The sequence below is a fragment of the Oncorhynchus mykiss genome, chromosome 10 (assembly GCF_057628025.1).
Source record: "Oncorhynchus mykiss isolate SJ-2025 chromosome 10, ASM5762802v1, whole genome shotgun sequence".
Classification (NCBI taxonomy): domain Eukaryota; kingdom Metazoa; phylum Chordata; class Actinopteri; order Salmoniformes; family Salmonidae; genus Oncorhynchus; species Oncorhynchus mykiss.
Window position 1 is genome coordinate 64,039,294 of NC_143031.1, and position 20,945 is coordinate 64,060,238.

The window sequence follows — 20,945 nt, forward strand, 5'->3', positions numbered from 1 at the left end:
TTTTCCATGAACATGTTTCTGTGCCAATGCACCACACAACCAATAAACAAAGCATACCTATTTCAGCCACTAAAATATCATGGATTGCGTTTTCAACACCACAATAAATAGACTATGTCAATCTCGACACACAGAAAATTCATCCCTCCCTACCTTGTAGGCTTAGCCAGTATCGAAGGCTTGGCTTGACAATCTCTGAATCTCATTAAACTTTTTGGTGTTTTGTAACCAATGTCTCTTTCCATTAATCAATTGGCCACTGCACAGTTTGGATTGATCGATTTTATTTGTCAGTTAAAAAAATACAAATGATTTTTAAAGTGACCAGGATTGCACAATAAAGTCTGGCCCTATTTCCATTGTGGTCGCTATTTTCTACATAAATACTTCCACTACATGACCAAAAGTATGTGCACTGCAGTCAGCATGCCAATTGTATGCTCCCTCAACACTTTAGACATCTGTGGCATTGTGTTGTGTGACAAACTGGACATTTTAGAGTGGCCTTTTAGTGTCCCCAGCATAAGGTAATGATCATGCTGTTTAATCAGCTTCTTGATATACCACACCTGCATGGATTATCTTGGCAAAGGAGTAATGCTCAATAAACAAATTTGTGCAAAAAATCTGAGAGAAATAAACTTTTTGTGCATATGGAACTTTTATTTCAGCTCATGAAACCAACACTTTACATGTTGTGTTTATATATTTGTTCTATATATATATATACAGTGCCTTGCGAAAGTATTCGGCCCCCTTCAACTTTGCGACCTTTTGCCACATTTCAGACTTCAAACATAAAGATATAAAACTGTATTTTTTTGTGAAGAATCAACAACAAGTGGGACACAATCATGAAGTGGAACGACATTTATTGGATATTTCAAACTTTTTTAACAAATCAAAAACTGAAAAATTGGGCGTGCAAAATTATTCAGCCCCTTTACTTTCAGTGCAGCAAACTCTCTCCAGAAGTTCAGTGAGGATCTCTGAATGATCCAATGTTGACCTAAATGACTAATGATGATAAATACAATCCACCTGTGTGTAATCAAGTCTCTGTATAAATGCACCTGCACTGTGATAGTCTCAGAGGTCCGTCAAAAGCGCAGAGAGCATCATGAAGAACAAGGAACACACCAGGCAGGTCCGAGATACTGTTGTGAAGAAGTTTAAAGCCGGATTTGGATACAAAAAGATTTCCCAAGCTTTAAACATCCCAAGGAGCACTGTGCAAGCGATAATATTGAAATGGAAGGAGTATCAGACCACTGCAAATCTACCAAGACCTGGCCGTCCCTCTAAACTTTCAGCTCATACAAGGAGAAGACTGATCAGAGATGCAGCCAAGAGGCCCATGATCACTCTGGATGAACTGCAGAGATCTACAGCTGAGGTGGGAGACTCTGTCCATAGGACAACAATCAGTCGTATATTGCACAAATCTGGCCTTTATGGAAGAGTGGCAAGAAGAAAGCCATTTCTTAAAGATATCCATAAAAAGTGTCGTTTAAAGTTTGCCACAAGCCACCTGGGAGACACACCAAACATGTGGAAGAAGGTGCTCTGGTCAGATGAAACCAAAATTGAACTTTTTGGCAACAATGCAAAACGTTATGTTTGGCGTAAAAGCAACACAGCTGAACACACCATCCCCACTGTCAAACATGGTGGTGGCAGCATCATGGTTTGGGCCTGCTTTTCTTCAGCAGGGACAGGGAAGATGGTTAAAATTGATAGGAAGATGGATGGAGCCAAATACAGGACCATTCTGGAAGAAAACCTGATGGAGTCTGCAAAAGACCTGAGACTGGGATGGAGATTTGTCTTCCAACAAGACAATGATCCAAAACATAAAGCAAAATCTACAATGGAATGGTTCAAAAATAAACATATCCAGGTGTTAGAATGGTGTACCTGTGGATATATTTCAAGGCCTACCTTCAAACTCAGTGCCTCTTTGCTTGACATTATGAGAAATTCAAAAGAAACCAGCAGACCTCAACAAGTCTGGTTCATCCTTGGGAGCAATTTCCAAATGCCTGAAGGTACCACGTTCATCTGCACAAACAATAGTACTTAAGTATATACACCATGGGACCACGCAGCCGCTTAGGAAGGAGACGCGTTCTGTCTCCTAGAGATGAACGTACTTTGGTGCGAAAAGTGCAAATCAATCCCAGAACAGCAGCAAAGGACCTTGTGAAGATCCTGGAGGAAACAAGTACAAAAGTATCTATATCCACAGTAAAATGTGTCCTATATCGACATAACCTGAAAGGCCGCTCAGCAAGGAAGAAGCCACTGTTCCAAAACCGCCATAAAAAAGCCAGACTATGGTTTGCAACTGCACATGGGGACAAAGATTGTACTTTTTGGAGAAATGTCCTCTGGTCTGATGACACAAAAATAGAACTGTTTGGCAGTAATGACCATTATGTTTGGAGGAAAAGGGGGAGGCTTGCAAGCTGAAGAATACCATCCCAACCGTGAAGCACGGGGGTGGCAGCATCATGTTGTGGGGGTGCTTCACAAAATATATGGCATTATGCGGGAGGAAAAAGATGTGGATATATTGAAGCAACATCTCAAGACATCAGTCAGGAAGTTAAAGCTTGGTCGCAAGTGGGTCTTCCAAATGGACAATGACCCCAAGCATACTTCCAAAGTTGTGGCAAAATGGCTTAAGGACAACAAAGTCAAGGTATTGGAGTGGCAATCACAAAGCCCTGACCTCAAGCCTATAGAACATTTGTGGGAAAAAGCGTGTGCGAGCAAGGAGGCCTACAAACCTGACTCAGTTACACTAGCTCTGTCAGGAGGAGTGGGCCAAAATACACCCAATTTATTGAGGGAAGCTTGTGGAAGGCTACTCAAAATGTTTGACCCAAGTTAAACAATTTAAAGGCAATGCTATCAAATACTAATTGAGTATATGTAAACTTCTGACCCACTGGGAATGTGATGAAAGAAATAAAAGCTGAAAGAAATCGTTCTCTACTATTATTCTGACATTTCACATACTTAAAATAAAGTGGTGATCCTAATTGACCTAAGACAGGGAATTTTTACTAGGATAAAAGTTCAGGAATTGTGAAAAACTGAGTTTAAATGTATTTGGCTAAGGTGTATGTAAAATTCTGACTTCAACTGTATATATACATATCTTCCTTATATATATATATATATATATAAAGGAAGAGAAGCTTATGCCTAATCCAAGAGATATTGAGATATGCCGGTGGCATACTGCTATACACATATAACAGAAGGAGGGTAATTTGTTCATTTTCGATCCAAATATTTTTTATGAAGATCAGCATTATATTGTTAAGTTATAGGAGTAACTCTGGTAGGCCTGAAATAGTCTACCTCACCTAAAGTTCAACTGTCGGAGTCAGTTGGAATGCCGGGGCGCATTGCCTTCATATCATAGGCCTGCAGTAGCTAAAGCTTAATAATAGCCACCATACCAGACCCTCACAAACGTTTATAAAATTATTAGAATTATATCAAAAGTAAGTCAAGCCATTTGTATAGGGAAAATACGATCAGAAGAGTAAATGTAAACCAGGGGGGAAAACGCACTACCCTTCCCTGTGCCCCCCCCCCCAAAAAAAACACAACCCTCCCCTATTTTGGACCACCCCTCCCTCCAGTAAATGTCGATCTGGCCCTTACTTTAAAGGTAAACTTTTGGCAAAAAACACCCAAATAACGTCTTTAAACTGTCTAACTAATCAATGCACCATAACACCAGGTCATCTAATGCTTAAAAAAAAAATGGATGAATAAGATGTTTGGAAATAAACCGATTCTGAATAACGGGAGGGACACGTCCCCCTCATCCCCCGTGGCAATTTCGCCTATTCTGCGCAGAGTACTGGCTTGAGCAGTACTCTGTATTTTGAATGACTGAGGCTTACTGTTTTGTTTTGTATTTCTTTTTTTCGTGGTTGAGATTGGTATACACCCACACGATTTTTAAAATGTGTTTAACATAACCTTTATTTAACTAGGCAAGTCAGTTTGAAAGATTTGTAATTTTTTTTCCAATTTTTCCCCCAATCCAGTAGTAGGCGGCAATACACCTTTTTCGTCTGGATGTAGTCCACCCTAAAACGCCACCAAATAAGAATTAAACGGAAGTAAATAATGACCAAGACAAATATACACGTTAGCGTTTTTATTGTTGTTATTTAGACTTTTATTAACATCCTGGAACTCAAAATATGACTACCTTCACAGCATCACATACTTACCCCAGGTAGTGTTTAATTCGCTTTGGAGACAGAACTTGGTTGATAGATGTTTGTTATCTAGTTAACGTTAACTCTTCGCTAGCTAGCTGCTAACAATGGCTAATTTTAACGGTGTCGTTTTTCACACTCAAATAGCCTCCATTATGGAGGTTCTAGCGAATGCAGCCGTGGCAGAGATCTGTAAACTCGTAGACGACGACTATGCAGTATTTCGTTTGGAAATTTCTCAAAGCCAAAAACAAAACAGGGCGTTGCGGAGGAAACTACAGCTTCTGGAACGGGAGCGCGTCCTCGCCAGTCGTCCCAGTAGTGGCAAGATCATCGATCGATACAGAGGAATGGCAAGAGGTACAATTAGCAGAAGTCCGAGGCTGCAGGGTCTGTCGACCAGTTGTCCTCTGTGCATGTGTGACTTTAGATGCATTATCCCAGCTTGGTTTCATAGACTAGACGTAACATTGTAAATGAAAATCCGACACACTCAAAATTAGAATGAAATGTTATGTTTGGTATAGTTACATAAGACAGATGGTCGGGACGTATAAAGCAAACGTCTAGCAAACCCAAAGGTTGCGAGTTTGAATTTCTTAACGGACAATTTTAGCATTTGACCTAATTAGCAACTTTTCAACTACTTACTACTTTTTAGCAACTTTGCAACTACTTAGCATGTTAGCTAACCCTTCCCCTACTCCTAAGTTACCCATTTAACCTAACTCCTGAACTTAACTCGAACCTTAACCCCTAGCCTAGCTAACGTTAGGCACCTAGATAGAATTCATAACATTTCATACATTTTAGCAAATTCGTAACGTATAATACAAATTGTAATTTGTAACATGTCATATGATATGGTTGATGGACAGCCACAAATGAATACATACCATACCATACAAAACGTAACATGTCATAATAAATGAAGTGTCTCAGAATTACATACAGAATATTACAAAATACTCTGATACCGGGTTGGTTAACCACATAATGGTTAACCAGAATTGGGTCTTGGCCAGTTTTTGGATAGTATGCAATAATTCCCCTGATTACTTAGCTTTCTTGCACAAAGACACAATGTCATATTCTAACCAGATTAATGATTTAGTGTATTTCTAATTATTTACTAAATTAAAACAATGTGAAGCATGGAACATAATCAATCAATCAATCTATAAATAGTATATCAAGAAGTTATGAGAAGTGTTACCTTACATCCTTGCCAATTCTAGACAGTGTCAAAACAGTCAATAGTGTAAAATGTACCATTGAGCATTGACAGTATCTAAACTAACCACCTCTTTTCCCCCCAATAATTTTCTCAGGTGAAGGACATCTCACTGGAGGTCACAGGAAGCCAGTGGGACACAATACATGGAGAGATGACCAACCAATCCCTGTTAATGAGGGGAGTGGAACCTCAACCCAGCACATTATCAGGATAGAGGTTAGTGTAATAGTGTACATCAAATGTGGCCAGTTTATTTCAGAAAGGCTCCCCTCAGCTATTCATGTACATCCTTATTTATCTGCCATAGAGGAGATTGTGAGACTTCCCTATGACGTTGTTATCCAATTTAACTCATGTACCAGTTAAATAACCTTCCCTCTTCTTGTGTCAGCCAGCAGATGCAGAGACTGCAGGTCCTGGGGTCAAGCAGGAGAGGTCTGTAGGAGAGGAGGACCCACAGCACAGCAGAGACATCCAGACTGGAGCGGCAGGAGAACCCCCTATAGCCACAGAGGACCACCCCACCTCCCCAGCGCAGCCCAGGATCCGACGCAGCATCACGGAGGTCAATGGAACACTGAACACTGTCCTCAAGTCAGAGACCGACACCAAGATTTTACTTGTAACACACAGGCTCTTACACCCAGGATCTGACCGCAGATCAGACCCAGAGAGATTGGGGCCGGGGAGACTGGGCTGTCCTCCTGCTCCTGGGTCAGAGTATTTACCGGTATTTCACCAGAACCAGAGGATGGGTCATTCCCGTGGAGATGGTGACACGTTAGACACTGGTGGTGATGATCTGTCTTGTTCTTACACTACAGAGATGGACCCTGGCAACATATCCTTGGGTTTAGAGACACAGACTGATCTGTCTAGAGGGGACTGGAACCAGTACAGTAGTAGTATATACTCTGAAGGGTGCCTAGATAAGAAAGGGGAGGATCTGGTCGTAGATGAAGTTACTGTGAAAGTGGAGAGCGACATTCCTCCCACATGGAATGCAGATAGTCACCTAGGAGATGGACACTCACAGGGCAGAGATTTCTTAGATTACAGGGAAAGTATAGAGACAAATGTTAATGTCGCGACCCACTCCCCTTTACACGCGTTCAGGGATTGTGACCTACTGTCCACATCGATGGGACCTTCAGATTCACACACAAGCATCCTTTTCGATCAGGAATTGAACTCAAACTACAGGGCTAGAGCCCAGGCTCAGGGAGGGCGAGTCACATCAGGCAATAGTAAAGAGAAACGGTTCCTCTGCATGTTCTGTAACAAAGGCTTCAGCTGCCCCCAGAAGGTGGAGATCCACCAGAGGGTCCATACAGGGGAGAAGCCCTTCAGCTGTACCAAGTGTCACATGCGCTTCACCGAGGCTGGCAACTTGAAGAGGCACCAGAGGGTCCACACGGGGGAAAAACCCTTCAGCTGTACCCAGTGTCACATGCGCTTCGCCCAGGCTGGAGACCTGAAGAGGCACCAGAGGGTCCACACAGGGGAGAAACCCTACAGCTGCCCCCAGTGTGAGAAGAGGTTCTCCCAACAGCAGCAGCTGAAGATGCACCTGAAGGTCCACGTGTGAGAAAGGCCTTTCACCTGTACGCACTGCGGGAAGAGGTTCTCAGAGAGGAGCTACCTCAGGATACACCAGCAGAAAAAACATTCTACTCCATAACTTAGAAAGTAACCATTCCGCTCAATAGCTTATGATGTTTAGATCAAAACCTGCATTAGACTCAGTGAGAAAGTAGATGCACAAAGTAAACAGCAGGAGTGGGTCAATTTCTACAACTGTGTTGAAGTGCAAGTCCCATTGTGGAATACATAAGGCATATACTGTATGAGCCTAAAGTCTGTTACATATTGTGTTTGTACTGTGTACGCTATACGTTCACAAATGCCTGTTTCATACTACTTTAATGAGAAAGTGAATGCAGTTGATCAAGTTCAGGCAGATTTTTTGTTGAGTTGAGACCTGTATGTGTGGTTTTCATATGGTGTATTTAACACTTTTTTATGTTTAATAAACACAAAACAATTTTTTATTCCAAGACTTTCATAGTATACATCACATCTGAACTCACTATTCTGCATACTCCCGATAGTTCTTTATAACCAATATACACTTCCTAAATATACCTACACTTACCCACACATTAGAGTTGGGCATTATGGACAAAAATCCATATCCTGATAAATTGCCTGAATTGATGCGATTACTATAAATAGAACAATACGTTTATAACAATGTGCACCACAGTTAAAACATATATAATTTAAACTACTACTACTAGTTCAATGGTTGTAGCCATCAATTGTCCCATTAACCAACAGCTTCTACCCCCAAGCCATGACTCCAGAACAGCTAATCAGAGGGCTACCCAGAACCCACTTTTAAGCTGCTGCTACTCTCTGTTTATTATCTATGCGTAGCCTATCAGCCAAATGCCTGCGATAAGTGATCGGTTTTGTCGGTTTGTCTACAATTTCGGTTTAGCATCCCTGCTCTACCACACACTACTGTACACGTCAAAATAGTTTAGCCAGGTTTGTCTGAAGATGACATAGCTGACTCATATTTACATTTAGATTTTAGCTCTTATCCAGAGTGACTTACAGGGTGGCAGGTAGCCTAGTGGTTAGAACGTTGGACTAGTAACCGAACGGTTGCAAGATTGAATCCCCGAGCTGACAAGGTAAAAATCTGTCGTTCTGCCCCTGAACAAGGCAGTTAACCCACTGTTCCTAGGCCGTCGTTGTAAATAAGAATTTGTTCTTAACTGACTTGCCTAATTAAATAAAGGTCAAATAAAAACAGTAGTGGGTGTATGCATTTTCATCAGTTATCAGTTGCAGCCTTCATCTGCCTTTCCAGCTGTTTGGGAGATGGGACTCCTGTATCTCCCTGGCCTTGTGGCTTTGGAATTGAAATGGTTAATCTCCTAGTCTGGCTGCCCGCCAGGGTTTCAGAGCCCAGTCTACCCAACATTTTCAAGTAACTCTGATGTACCCACATCATATTTATGTCCACCATGATGGGAATAACAATGATGAAATCATTCTGTAACTACAGTGTAGGTCTCAAACATAGTGGGGATGTGTAAACACTCCATGTTGAAAGTGTATTTATTATCTGTATGTGTGTGAGTATGTACCCGAGAGTGTATGTCTGTGTAATATGTATCACCTGTCTCTACCAGGAGGAGGAGGGTCTGGAGGTGCTGCTGGTGAAGGAGGAGGGGTGTGAGGAAGGTCTGGGGAACCCTGAGGGGACTATGGTCATGGAGGACAACCAGACTACACCTCCTCCTGAAAGTGTGGGACCATGCCTTTTGAATGATCAAACCATTAAAGAGTGTCAAGTAACAAATCAACTAACATGTTTGCAAAGTACTTATAGCAATCCCTCATTGCCCAATCAGAATATGCTCCATAGATGGGTGCTCATATCAGATGTCTTGATTCAACATCCTCTCACTCTGTATCACTTACAGCCAGTTGACATGGAGGATGGGAAGCCTGATCTGCTGATAGTCAAAGAGGAGACAATAGAAGACAGACCAGAGAGCATTGATCTGTTGAGTGGACTAAAGATGGGGGAGCAATGTAAGGGATAAATAATTATTTTCTACAAGCAGTAATATATCTTCAATGGGAATAGTGATGCACCTGGCTATTATTTTATATTTCTCTTCATTCATAAAATGAAATCAATTACATATAAAAATACAATGTACAAACTTGACCAGTTAATTGACTAAAACTTCTTGGATTCCCAGACCCAGACTGGTGCAGCCAATGTCCCAGGGAACAACATCACCAAGCAGGTCAGGACCACAGGTGACATAGTGGAGGTCAGTGGATGGGACGGTGTCCTCAACTCTGAGCTGGGGAACAACACTGTTAACCACAACCAGAAACAGACAGTCGAATCCAAAACAACTGAACTTACTCTCCAAGACAACAGACTGGCTGAGACCAGGGCGAGGTGTAGATTTGGTATGCGGCCAGAGAGAACTGATACAGACTCAGCTAGCGATGCTCCATCCTGCACCTTTAGTTGTGATTCAGAGAGACTGAAGGCACCTCAGGTTAACCCCCTAACAGGTGCTGCCTTCAGTCTGCCTTCTATAGGATCTATCAACTGGAACATGGACCCTGTGACAACACAGAAACTCCCTGGCCTTTGTGCTCTTCACACTCTATTGTTAAACCAGGTCTCAGACAATGCCCATAGCCCATTAATAGTGTGTAGTGAGTGATACAGTTGAAGTCGGAAGTTTACATACACCTTAGCCCACTTGATTCAAACTCAGTTTTTCACAATTCCTGACATTTAATCCTAGTAAAAATGGTAAAGAAATTGTGTAACTGAGTCAGGTTTGTAGATCTCCTTGCTTGCACTTGCTTTTTCAGTTCTGCCCACAAATGTTCTATAGGATTGTGGTCAGGGCTTTGTGATGGCCACTCCAATACCTTGACTTTGTTGTCCTCAATTTTGCCACAACTTTGGAAGTATGCTTGGGGTCATTGTCCATTTGGAAGACCCATTTGCATCCAAGCTTTAACTTCCTGACTGATGTCTTGAGATGTTGCTTCAATATATCCACGTAATTTTCCTCCTCATGACGCCATCTATTTTGTGAAGTGCACCAGTCCCTCCTGCAGCAAAGCACTCCCACAACATGATGCTGCCACCCGAGTGCATCACGTTTGGGATGGTGTTGTTCGGCTTGAAAGCCTCCCCCTTTTTCCTCCAAACATAACGATGGTCATTATGGCCAAACAGTTCTATATTTGTTTCATCAGACCAGAGGACATTTCTCCAAAAAGTACAATCTTGGTCCCCATGTGCAGTTGCAAACCATAGTCAGGCTTTTTTATGGCGGTTTTGGAGCAGTGGCTTCTTCCTTGTTGAGCGGCCTTTCAGGTTATGTCGATATAGGACTTGTTTTTACTGTGGATACAGATACTTTTGTACCTGTTTCCTCCAGCATCTTCACAGAGTCCTTTTCTGTTGTTCTGGGATAGATTTGCACTTCTCGCACCAAAGTACATTCATCTTTAGAAGACAGAACGCATCTCCTTCCTGAGCGGTGTGATAGCTGTACCCTGGACACCATATGTGAATTGATCGCACCCCATCCATCTTCAGAGTTCGCTCTGTTAGGTGACCTAAACTGGGATATGCTTAACACCCCAGCAGTCCTACAATCTAAGCTAGATGCCCTCAATCGCACACAAATTATCAAGGAAACCACCAGGTAAAACCCTAAATCTGTAAACATGGGCACCGTCATAGATATTATCCTGACCAACTTGCCCTCCGAATACACCTCTCCTGTTTTCAATATGGATCTCAACATCATTGCCTGCATCCGCTATGGGTCCGCGGTCAAACGACTACACCTCATCACTGTCAAACGCTCCCTAAAACACTTCTGCGAGCAGGTCTTTCTAATAGACCTGGCCCAGGTATCCTGGAAGGATATTGACCTCATCCCGTCAGTCGAGGATGCCTGGTCTTTCTTTAAAAGTAATTTCCTCACCATCTTAAATAAGCATGCCCCTTTCAAAAAATGTAGAACTAAGAACAGATATAGCCCTTGGTTCACTCCAGACCTGACTGCCCTTGACCAGCACAAAAACATACTGTGGTGGACTGCAATAGCATCGAATAGTCCCAGCGATATGCAACTGTTCAGGGAAGTCAGGAACAAATACACACAGTCAGTCAGGAAAGCAAAGGTTAGCTTTTTCAAACAGAAATTTGCATCCAGTAGCTCTAACTCCAAAAAGTTTTGGGACACTGTAAAGTCCATGGAGAACAAGAGCACCTCCTCCCAGCTACCCACCGCACTGAGGCTAGACGACACGGTCACCACCGATAAATCCATGATAATCAAACATTTCTCTACGGCTGGCCATGCTTTTTTCCAGGCTACCCCAACCCTGGCAAACAGCTCCGCACCCCTCGCATCTACTTGCCCGAGCCTCCCCAGCTTCTCCTTCACCCAAATCCAGATCGCAGATGTTCTGAAAGAGCTGCAAAACCTGGACCCGTACAAATCAGCTGGGCTAGACAATCTGGACCCTTTCTTTCTAAAATTATCTGCCGAAATTGTTGCCACCCCTATTACTAGCCTGTTCAACCTCTCTTTCGTGTCGTCTGAGATTCCCAAAGATTGGAAAGCAGCTGCGGTCATCCCCCTCTTCAAAGGGGGGGACACTCTTGACCCAAACTGCTACAGACCTATATCTATCCTACCATGCCTTTCTAAGGTCTTCGAAAGCCAAGTCAACAAACAGATTACCGACCATTTCGAATCTCACCATACCTTCTCTGCTATGCAATCTGGTTTCAGAGCTGGTCATGGGTGCACCTCAGCCACGCTCAAGGTCCTAAACGATATCTTAACCGCCATCGATAAGAAACATTACTGTGCAGCCGTATTCATTGATCTGGCCAAGGCTTTCGACTCTGTCAATCACCACATCCTCATCGGCAGACTCAACAGCCTTGGTTTCTCAAATGATTGCCTCGCCTGGTTCACCAACTACTTCTCTGATAGAGTTCAGTGTGTCAAATCGGAGGGTCTGTTGTCCGGACCTCTGGCAGTCTCTATGGGGGTGCCACAGGGTTCAATTCTTGGACCGACTCTCTTCTCTGTATACATCAATGAGGTCGCTCTTGCTGCTGGTGAGTCTCTGATCCACCTCTACGCAGACGACACCATTCTGTATACTTCCGGCCCTTCTTTGGACACTGTGTTAACAACCCTCCAGGCAAGCTTCAATGCCATACAACTCTCCTTCCGTGGCCTCCAATTGCTCTTAAATACAAGTAAAACTAAATGCATGCTCTTCAACCGATCGCTACCTGCACCTACCCGCCTGTCCAACATCACTACTCTGGACGGCTCTGACTTAGAATACATGGACAACTACAAATACTAGGTGTCTGGTTAGACTGTAAACTCTCCTTCCAGACCCATATCAAACATCTCCAATCCAAAGTTAAATCTAGAATTGGCTTCCTATTTCGCAACAAAGCATCCTTCACTCATGCTGCCAAACATACCCTTGTAAAACTGACCATCCTACCAATCCTCGACTTTGCCGATGTCATTTACAAAATAGCCTCCAATACCCTACTCAACAAATTGGATGCAGTCTATCACAGTGCAATCCGTTTTGTCACCAAAGCCCCATATACTACCCACCATTGCTACCTGTACGCTCTCGTTGGCTGGCCCTCGCTTCATACTCGTCGCCAAACCCACTGGGTCCATGTCATCTACAAGACCCTGCTAGGTAAAGTCCCCCCTTATCTCAGCTCGCTGGTCACCATAGCATCTCCCACCTGTAGCACACGCTCCAGCAGGTATATCTCTCTAGTCACCCCCAAAACCAATTATTTCTTTGGCCGCCTCTCTTTCCAGTTCTCTGCTGCCAATGACTGGAACAAACTACAAAAATCTCTGAAACTGGAAACACTTATCTCCCTCACTAGCTTTAAGCACCAACTGTCAGAGCAGCTCACAGATTACTGCACCTGTACATAGCCCACCTATAATTTAGCCCAAACAACTACCTCTTTCCCAACTGTATTTAATTTATTTATTTATTTTGCTCCTTTGCACCCCATTATTTTTATTTCTACTTTGCACATTCTTCCATTGCAAAACTACCATTCCAGTGTTTTACTTGCTATATTGTATTTACCTTGCCACCATGGCCTTTTTTGCCTTTACCTCCCTTCTCACCTCATTTGCTCACATTGTATATAGACTTGTTTATACTGTATTATTGACTGTATGTTTGTTTTACTCCATGTGTAACTCTGTGTCGTTGTATCTGTCGAACTGCTTTGCTTTATCTTGGCCAGGTCGCAATTGTAAATGAGAACTTGTTCTCAACTTGCCTACCTGGTTAAATAAAGGTAAAATAAATAAAAATAAATAAAAAATCTACAAAATAGCTTCCAATACTCTACTCAGCAAATTGGATGCAGTCTATCACAGTGCCATCCGTGTTATTACCAAAGCGCCTTATACCACCCACCACTGCGACCTGTATGCTCTAGTCGGCTGGCCCTCGCTACATATTCGTCGCCATACCCACTGGCTCCAGGTCATCTACAAGTCTATGCTAGGTAAAGCTCCGCCTTAGCTCACTGGTCACGATGACGACACCCACTCATCCCCAAAGCCAACACCTATTTTGGCCGCCTTTCCTTCCAGTTCTCTGCTGCAAGTTACTGGAATGAATTGCAAAAATCGCTGAAGCTGGAGACTTACATTTCCCTCACTAACTTTAAACATCAGCTATCTGAGCAGCTAACCGATCGCTGCAGCTGTACATATTCCATCTGTAAATAGCCCACCCAATCTACCTACCTCATCCCCATATTGTTTTTATTTACTTTGCTGCTCTTTTGCACACCAGTATCACTACTTACACACCATCATCTGCTCATCTATCACTCCAGTGTTAATCTGCTAAATTGTAATTACTTTGCTACTATGGCCTATTTATTGCCATATCTCCTCATGCAATTTGCACACACTGTATATATACGTTCTTTTTTCTATTGTGTTGACTTTACGCTTGTTTATTCCATGTAACTCTGTGTTGTTGTTTCTGTCACACTGCTTTGCTTTATCTTGGCCAGGTCGCAGTTGTAAATGAGAACTTGTTCTCAACTAGCTTACCTGGTTAAATAAAAATAAAAATGGGTCTTTCAAATGGACAATGACCCCAAACATACTTCCAAAGTTGTGGCAAAATGGCTTTAAGGACAACAAAGTCAAGGTATTGGAGTGGCCATCACAAAGCCCTGACCTCAATCCTATAGAATATTTGTGTGCAGAACTGAAAAAGCATGTGTGAGCAAGGAGGCCTACATACCTGACTCAGTTACACCAGCTCTGTCAGGAGGAAATGGCCAAAATTCACCCAACTTATTGTGGGAAGTATGTAAACTTCTGACCTAATGGGAATGTGATGAGAGAAATAAAAGCTGAAATAAATCATTATTTCTACTATTATTCTGACATTTCACATCCTTAAAATAAAGTGCTGATCCAAACTGACTTAAGACAGGGAATTTTTACTCGGATTAAATGTCAGGAATTGTGAAAAAAACGAGTTTAAATGTATTTGGCTAAGGTGTATGTAAACTTCCGACTTCAACTGTATATCATTAACATTGAATAAATCATGGAAAAAAATTGTAGAATTGCAGGAAATTTGTTATAAAATTGCTACATTTTCTCTCCGCCCATGGCAAAAATGTTTAGAACTGCAGAAAACGTGCTTTAAAACTGCAACATTTTCTCTACGACCCATGGCAAAACGAGTAGAATTGCAGGAAATGTATATTAAAATGTACATTTTTCTCTGCCGTCGAGGGGGGCGACTAAACAATTTTAGTGGCCGGCCCTGCATACAAGCCAAAAAAATGTTTCAAACAAGTACAGTACTGTCTATATTTGTAACAGTATTTATTTGGGTTGAAAGTATTTGTGGCGGGATGAAATAGAACTTCCCAAATACAAGAGACAGAATATTCCCCTTTCTTGAACATTGGGAAATGTATCTCGTATCTCAGCTCCCCTGCAGCAGTTGTTGCTGGTGGCCAGTTGGCATTCTCGTTCCAATGCATTGCAGCAAGCAACAGTCTACAAATGTAGAGAGATGTAAAAATATGCATGGTTACCTGCACAGCATGCCAGGGAAGGAATAAATCAAATTATTGGGTGCAAAAATCCAAATCAGCCTGTGGAAGTCCTCAATTGCAAAGGTCTGGTATAGAGGGCTAATCTTCTTCACATCTTTCAGGAGGCGTGTGTTCAGTATGATGGCAGGCAGTGTTTCCCCAGCCTTGGTGCCTGTTGAGCAAAATTGAGATTTGTAACGCTGAAATTACATTATAGAAAACAAACAGCTTAATAAACATACTTAAGATATACATACCTGGTTTTAGCCATTTGCGTTCCTCAAGGCCTCCGTGGAGACAGTTTGGGTAGAGGGCATTGTCATGGGTGTAGGTGTTTTGTATGTGATTTTCAGCTGATGTCCACTTTGGCACTGTTTCTTTGCCAGACTGAGGTTGATGAAGGCCAATAGAGGTGGTTGATGACACTTGTTCTTCTGTACTTCATTCCCTCACAGTCTCAAAGTTTTGCGAGTGCATCAATCGTCTTTGTGAGACCTGTGGACAAACAAAATATATGGGCACAGACAGAACAGGCATTACAGTCTGTCACAGGGACACATGAAACAACTTTATGATAAGGGACACATCTCAAAATGGCTGGCATTAGGACTACTTTGTCATAAATGATTTACAGATTAGCCCCTCACATAAGCATAGAAAAACAGCCCATCAACATGAAAGTAACAATGGCCTGCCTAATGTCACCTGTCAGCAGACTATTGTTACTTGATGATGAAGATGTTCACATTCAAATTACAATTCTGTTCAGGTACACACCTTTTGCTATATGAGTGATTGTTGGGCATTCATAGAAATACAGACAATAGAATAGACATGACCATTTAAGTTGACATTTGACTGTGGGTGAACCGGTGGCCATCTTTGTGGTAGTAATTAGAAGTTAAAACCAGTGAAATGTCACTAAATAATCTACGTAATCCCACAAAGTAATAATTTATCATGAGGGCCATAAACAATAACTAGTAATGCTGCATACTCCAAGAAAGGTTCAAATCACACATTTCTGCAAAAAAATTACTGTAAATTGCTGTGGTGTAGTGCCTTTTGGAAAACACAAACTCAAGTACACAATAAAAATATCAAATATTTTTTATGATGTATTTCCTATTCAACAAAACTGTAGTAATAGGGCTTGAAATGACTTGTATGCTTTCTAAATAGAGTATAATCAAATGACTACTATAAGAGTTCACTTTGCTTGTAACTGTAAAATATATATTTGTATGTTTAGTGTTAAAGGATAATGGATTTATACTATAGTCCAGTTGGGGGTGGTAATGCAACATACTGGATGCCAACCGCAGTTAAACTCCACCGAAGAAGAAGTAGGTCAGGAAGCCAAGCTAGAGCTCTGTGTGATGTTCACAGATGTGGGAGCAGACGTTTTGATCAAATTTTCTCTAGGATCATTAAAAACCCACTACCCCATTCCACTACTTTGACCCTATCTGCTCCTGCACCATGCTAACGGCCTGGGAGGACGGGACACCATCACTCAACACACCCTGTAACTCTTCTAAAGTCAAATCTCATATACCCAAGTACCCCTCTGCAGCTGCCACCACCACATCTTTTTTCTGTGATTTACATTCCATTTCTGAGGTATGATAACCACTGCTATGCTAGTTGATAACCATTGCTATGAACGCTAAGAAGCCAGCCTTCCTGAAACATATATCACTCGTTGGCCTACCCCTCTGTGCTGGCACAGATCTACTACTCACAGGGATCCTCTCAGGATCCCTCACCCTTGACCCATCCTCCTCTACTTTCTTCACTACCTCAGCATATGACAACTTCTGCAATACTCTGACCTTCCTCAACGTGCCTCTCTTGCACCGGACACGTCAGATCCCCAGAATCATGTGCACCCTACAGTTGACACACAGAACTTTATCCACCGGAACTACACAATTCTCTGTCCCATGCCCTCCTGGACACTTCCCACATCTAGGAATCTCCCTCCTACACACTGCTGTAACATGACCATGAACGTTGCGCCTAAAACAACGTAGTGGATTTGGCAAAAAAAAAACTCTAACAGGATAACTGATACATCCTAACATGAATTTGTCGGGTAAAGACTCTGATTCAAAAGGACTGACAGTGACCCCTCTGTTGCACCACGCTCACCACCGAGTCTGCATCTTGCACCACGCTCACCACTGAGTCTGCATCATGCACCACGCTCACCACCGAGTCTGCATCGCACCAAACGGTGGGCGTCACACCAGGAATCTTCAACTTCAATTTCTCTACACTCAACGCTACCCCAGAAATCACTCCTTTCAATAGTGCCCTGTTCCTAAGAGCAAAGCACGAATGCTCTTGACCCAAGTTGCGTTACACGGAGCGCCCACTCCCCCTGGGCAGAAGAAACACAAACAAATATCACAAGTCCACTATAGGCTATTATCACTGATTCAACTGCCCAACTCCTTTCCCACCCATCTTGAAACCACAAAAGGATCCGCGAAAAGGATCCACTTTCTCCAAAAATGTCACTCCTACTGGACCAGATTCTTCTTTATAATGTCCATCGATGCCAGATTCGGGCTCCGAGATCTTCACCACGCCTTCCACCTCACTTAACTCGGCTTCATTCACTTCCATTTCACCTCCAGAACTCGGTCTGTTGGACATCTTACTCTGTTTGTACGTGACCCAAGTCTTCTTTGACACCATCTCCCTTTTTAAAATCGCCATCTTCATCATATGCAACCGTTGCTTTCCTCATTCTCTTCGACCTCTTTTTCCTCCTCCATTCCTCCTCCGAAATACACCTTTCCGTGTCCCTGTCCCAATATTCCTCTTCTCCCAGCTGTGCTAGCGGCCAGGGGCATCTCGACACAACTCCATCTCATAATTGTCCTGCTGACCTCAGAAACGTGTCTTCCCCGGGCTCTGACATTTTGAAAGCATAAGCAATGCACAAATCCAGAAATCTTGGTGTGTATTCTTTTGCTACCTCCTTTTTTTACCTGGAAAAAGCATCAAGACAGACATCTCTGGACACAATCAAAAGTTAGCTAACTAACACACACATTCATGGAGTCAAACAGGCTGAGGACCAAAGATCAGCTTTCTGAACTTGTTGGGGACTCACATTACATCTAATATTAACCTTGTACTTTTATGACAAACAATGTGTTTTTTGTTTCAAATCTATAAATTATTTCCGATTACTTTGATAAAGTTGGCTATAAATCAATCTCTGAATGTCCTAGAGCAGTGGTTCCCAACTTTAGAAGACTCACGAGACCATAGACTTACTGGTAAAATGCACATGAGGGGGTACTTCAGCGGCACTCCGGGCAGAGCAATATTCAGTTTGTGGAACAATACCCGGAAAATGATGGGAACCACTGTGCTAGAGTGACGAAACCACTCTCCTCAGCTGCCAGTGGCTGTGACGTAGGGTTCAGCCAGGAGTTGATGGACAGTCAGACGAGTGAATGAAATAGTAGGAAGGAGATCAGAGCTAAAAGTGGTGTCGGATTTCACATCCTACTTCACACGGGCGGAAGAGACACTGTATACGAGTGTGTCAGTGAGAAGTAAGGCTACCGCTTTAAGAGGTTAACATTTCATGGACATTTCAAGTTCGTGGACTTCAGGAAACAGCTGAGGGTGCACCCCCCTATCTACATCAAAGGGACCACAGTGGAGAAGATGGAAATCTTCAAGTTCCTTGGCGTACACATCACTGACAAACTGAAATGGACCACCCACACAGACAGTGTGGTGAAGAAGGCACAACAGAACCTCTTCAACCTCAGGAGGCTAAAGAAATTTGGCTTGTCACCTAAAACCCTCAAACTTTTATAGATGCACAATTGAAAGCATCCTGTCAAGGCCATCAGACTGTTAAACAGCCATCACTAGCACATTAGAGGCTGCTACCAATAAGCATAGACTAGAAATCACTTGCCACTTTAAGGAATGGAACACTAGTCACTTTAATAATGTTCACATATCTGGTATTACTAATCTCATATGTATGTACTGTATTCTATACTATTATACGGTATCTTAGTCACTTAATAATGTTTACATATCTTGTATTACTCATCTCATATGTATATATTGTATTCTATACTATTCTACTGTATCTTAGTCCGTTCCAATCTGACATTGCTCGTCCTTATGTACATAGTCTTAATTCATTCCTACTTTGATTTGTGTGTATTGGGTATATGTTGCGTAATTTGTTATATAATACTTGTTAGATATAACTCCACTGTCGGAGCTAGAAGCACAAGCATTTCACTACACCCACAATAACATCTGCTAATCACGTGTAATGTGACCAATAAAAATGTATTTGATTTCTATTCAATTTAAATTTCAAATGGTGTATCAACTCAACTGCTGTGGTCTGAAGGAATAGGTCCACTCTGTGAATTCTATTTTTATAATTGAAATGACACCACCCCCCCCCCCCCCCCCCTGTATTCATGAGCATGTTGTCTCAACTGTTGGTGGGCACAACACAAAAACCTCAGATGATGTAAAGTAGGTCTAAGCTACAATGTACACTACCGGTCAAAAGTTTTAGAACACCTACTTATTCAAGTTTTTTTTTTACATTGTAGAATAATAGTGAAGACATCAAAACTATGAAATAACACATAAGGAATCATGTAGTAATCAAACATTTTTTGAAACAAATCAAAATATATTTGAGATTCTTCAAATAGCCACCCTTTGCCTTGATGACAGCTTTGCACACTCTTGGCATTCTCTCAACCAGCTTCACCTGGAATGCTCTTCCAACAGTCTTGAAGGAGTTCCCACATATGCTGAGCACTTGTTGGCTGCTGTCCTTCACTCTGCGGTCCAACTCATCCCAAACCATCTCAATTTGGATGAGGTCTGGGGATTGTGGAGGCCAGGTCATCTGATGCAGCACTCCATCACTCTCCTTCTTGGTCAAATAGCCCTTACACAGCCTGGAGGTGTGTTGGGTTATTGTCCTGTTGAAAAACAAATCATAGTCCCACTAAGCGCAAACCAGATGGGATGGTGTATGGCTGCAGAATGCTGTGGTAGCCATACTGGTTAAATTACTGACAGTGTCACCAGCAAAGCACCCCCACACCATAACGCCTCCTCCTCCATGCTTTACGGTGGGAAATACACATGCAGAGATCAACCGTTCACCCACACTACATAACACAAAGACACGTGTTGGAACCAAAAATCTCAACTTTGGACTCCAGACCAAAGGACAAATTTCCACCAGTCTAATGTCCATTGCTTGTGTTTCTTGGCCCATGCAAGTCTCTTCTTCTTATTGGTGTCTTTTAGTAGTGGTTTCTTTGCAGCAATTCGACCATGAAGGCCTGATCCATGCAGTCCATGAACAGTTGATGTTGAGATGTGTCTGTTACTTGAACTCTGTGAAGCATTTATTTGGGCTGCAATTTCTGAGGCTGGTAACTCTAATGACTTTATCCTCTGCAGCAAAGGAAACTCTGGGTCTTCCATTCCTGTGGCGGTCCTCATGAGAGACAGTTTCATCATAGCGCCTGATGGTTTTTGTGACTACTTGAAGAAACTTTCAAAGTTCTTGAAATGTTCCATATTGGAAGAACTTGTCCCGATTGGTGTTTTTAAATCACGGATGAAGGATTCCCTGACCTGTCAATGTTTTTAATTTGCTGTTTTATACTCTCGTGAATTCAATGGTTTTTACTAGATTACTTGT

At 42.3% G+C, this 20,945-nt stretch overlaps 1 protein-coding gene across 2 annotated transcripts; it reads left to right on the forward strand.

Annotated features, from left to right (window-relative positions):
• The first annotated feature begins 4,113 nt into the window (after window positions 1-4,113).
• Window positions 4,114-7,538, forward strand: LOC149980154 (uncharacterized). 2 transcript variants are annotated; one of them, XM_090187531.1, is made up of 4 exons: window positions 4,145-4,267; window positions 4,398-4,610; window positions 5,582-5,703; window positions 5,879-7,538. In XM_090187531.1, the coding sequence occupies exons 2-4, from the start codon at window positions 4,406-4,408 to the stop codon at window positions 7,073-7,075; spliced, it is 1,524 nt and encodes a 507-aa protein (XP_090043657.1). In that variant the 5' UTR covers window positions 4,145-4,267; window positions 4,398-4,405; the 3' UTR covers window positions 7,076-7,538. The 2 variants fall into 2 exon arrangements, with proteins under 2 accessions (XP_090043656.1, XP_090043657.1); XM_090187530.1 differs by having other exon boundaries at window positions 4,114-4,610.
• The last annotated feature ends 13,407 nt before the right edge of the window (window positions 7,539-20,945 follow it).

Bases quoted from the DNA above. Each gene is read 5' to 3' on its own strand.
- LOC149980154 (XM_090187530.1), top strand. From the start codon at position 4,358: ATGGCTAATTTTAACGGTGTCGTTTTTCACACTCAAATAGCCTCCATT. The intron at 4,611-5,581 runs GTACAATTAGCA...TAATTTTCTCAG, and splicing joins ATACAGAGGAATGGCAAGAG to GTGAAGGACATCTCACTGGA. The intron at 5,704-5,878 runs GTTAGTGTAATA...TTCTTGTGTCAG, and splicing joins AGCACATTATCAGGATAGAG to CCAGCAGATGCAGAGACTGC.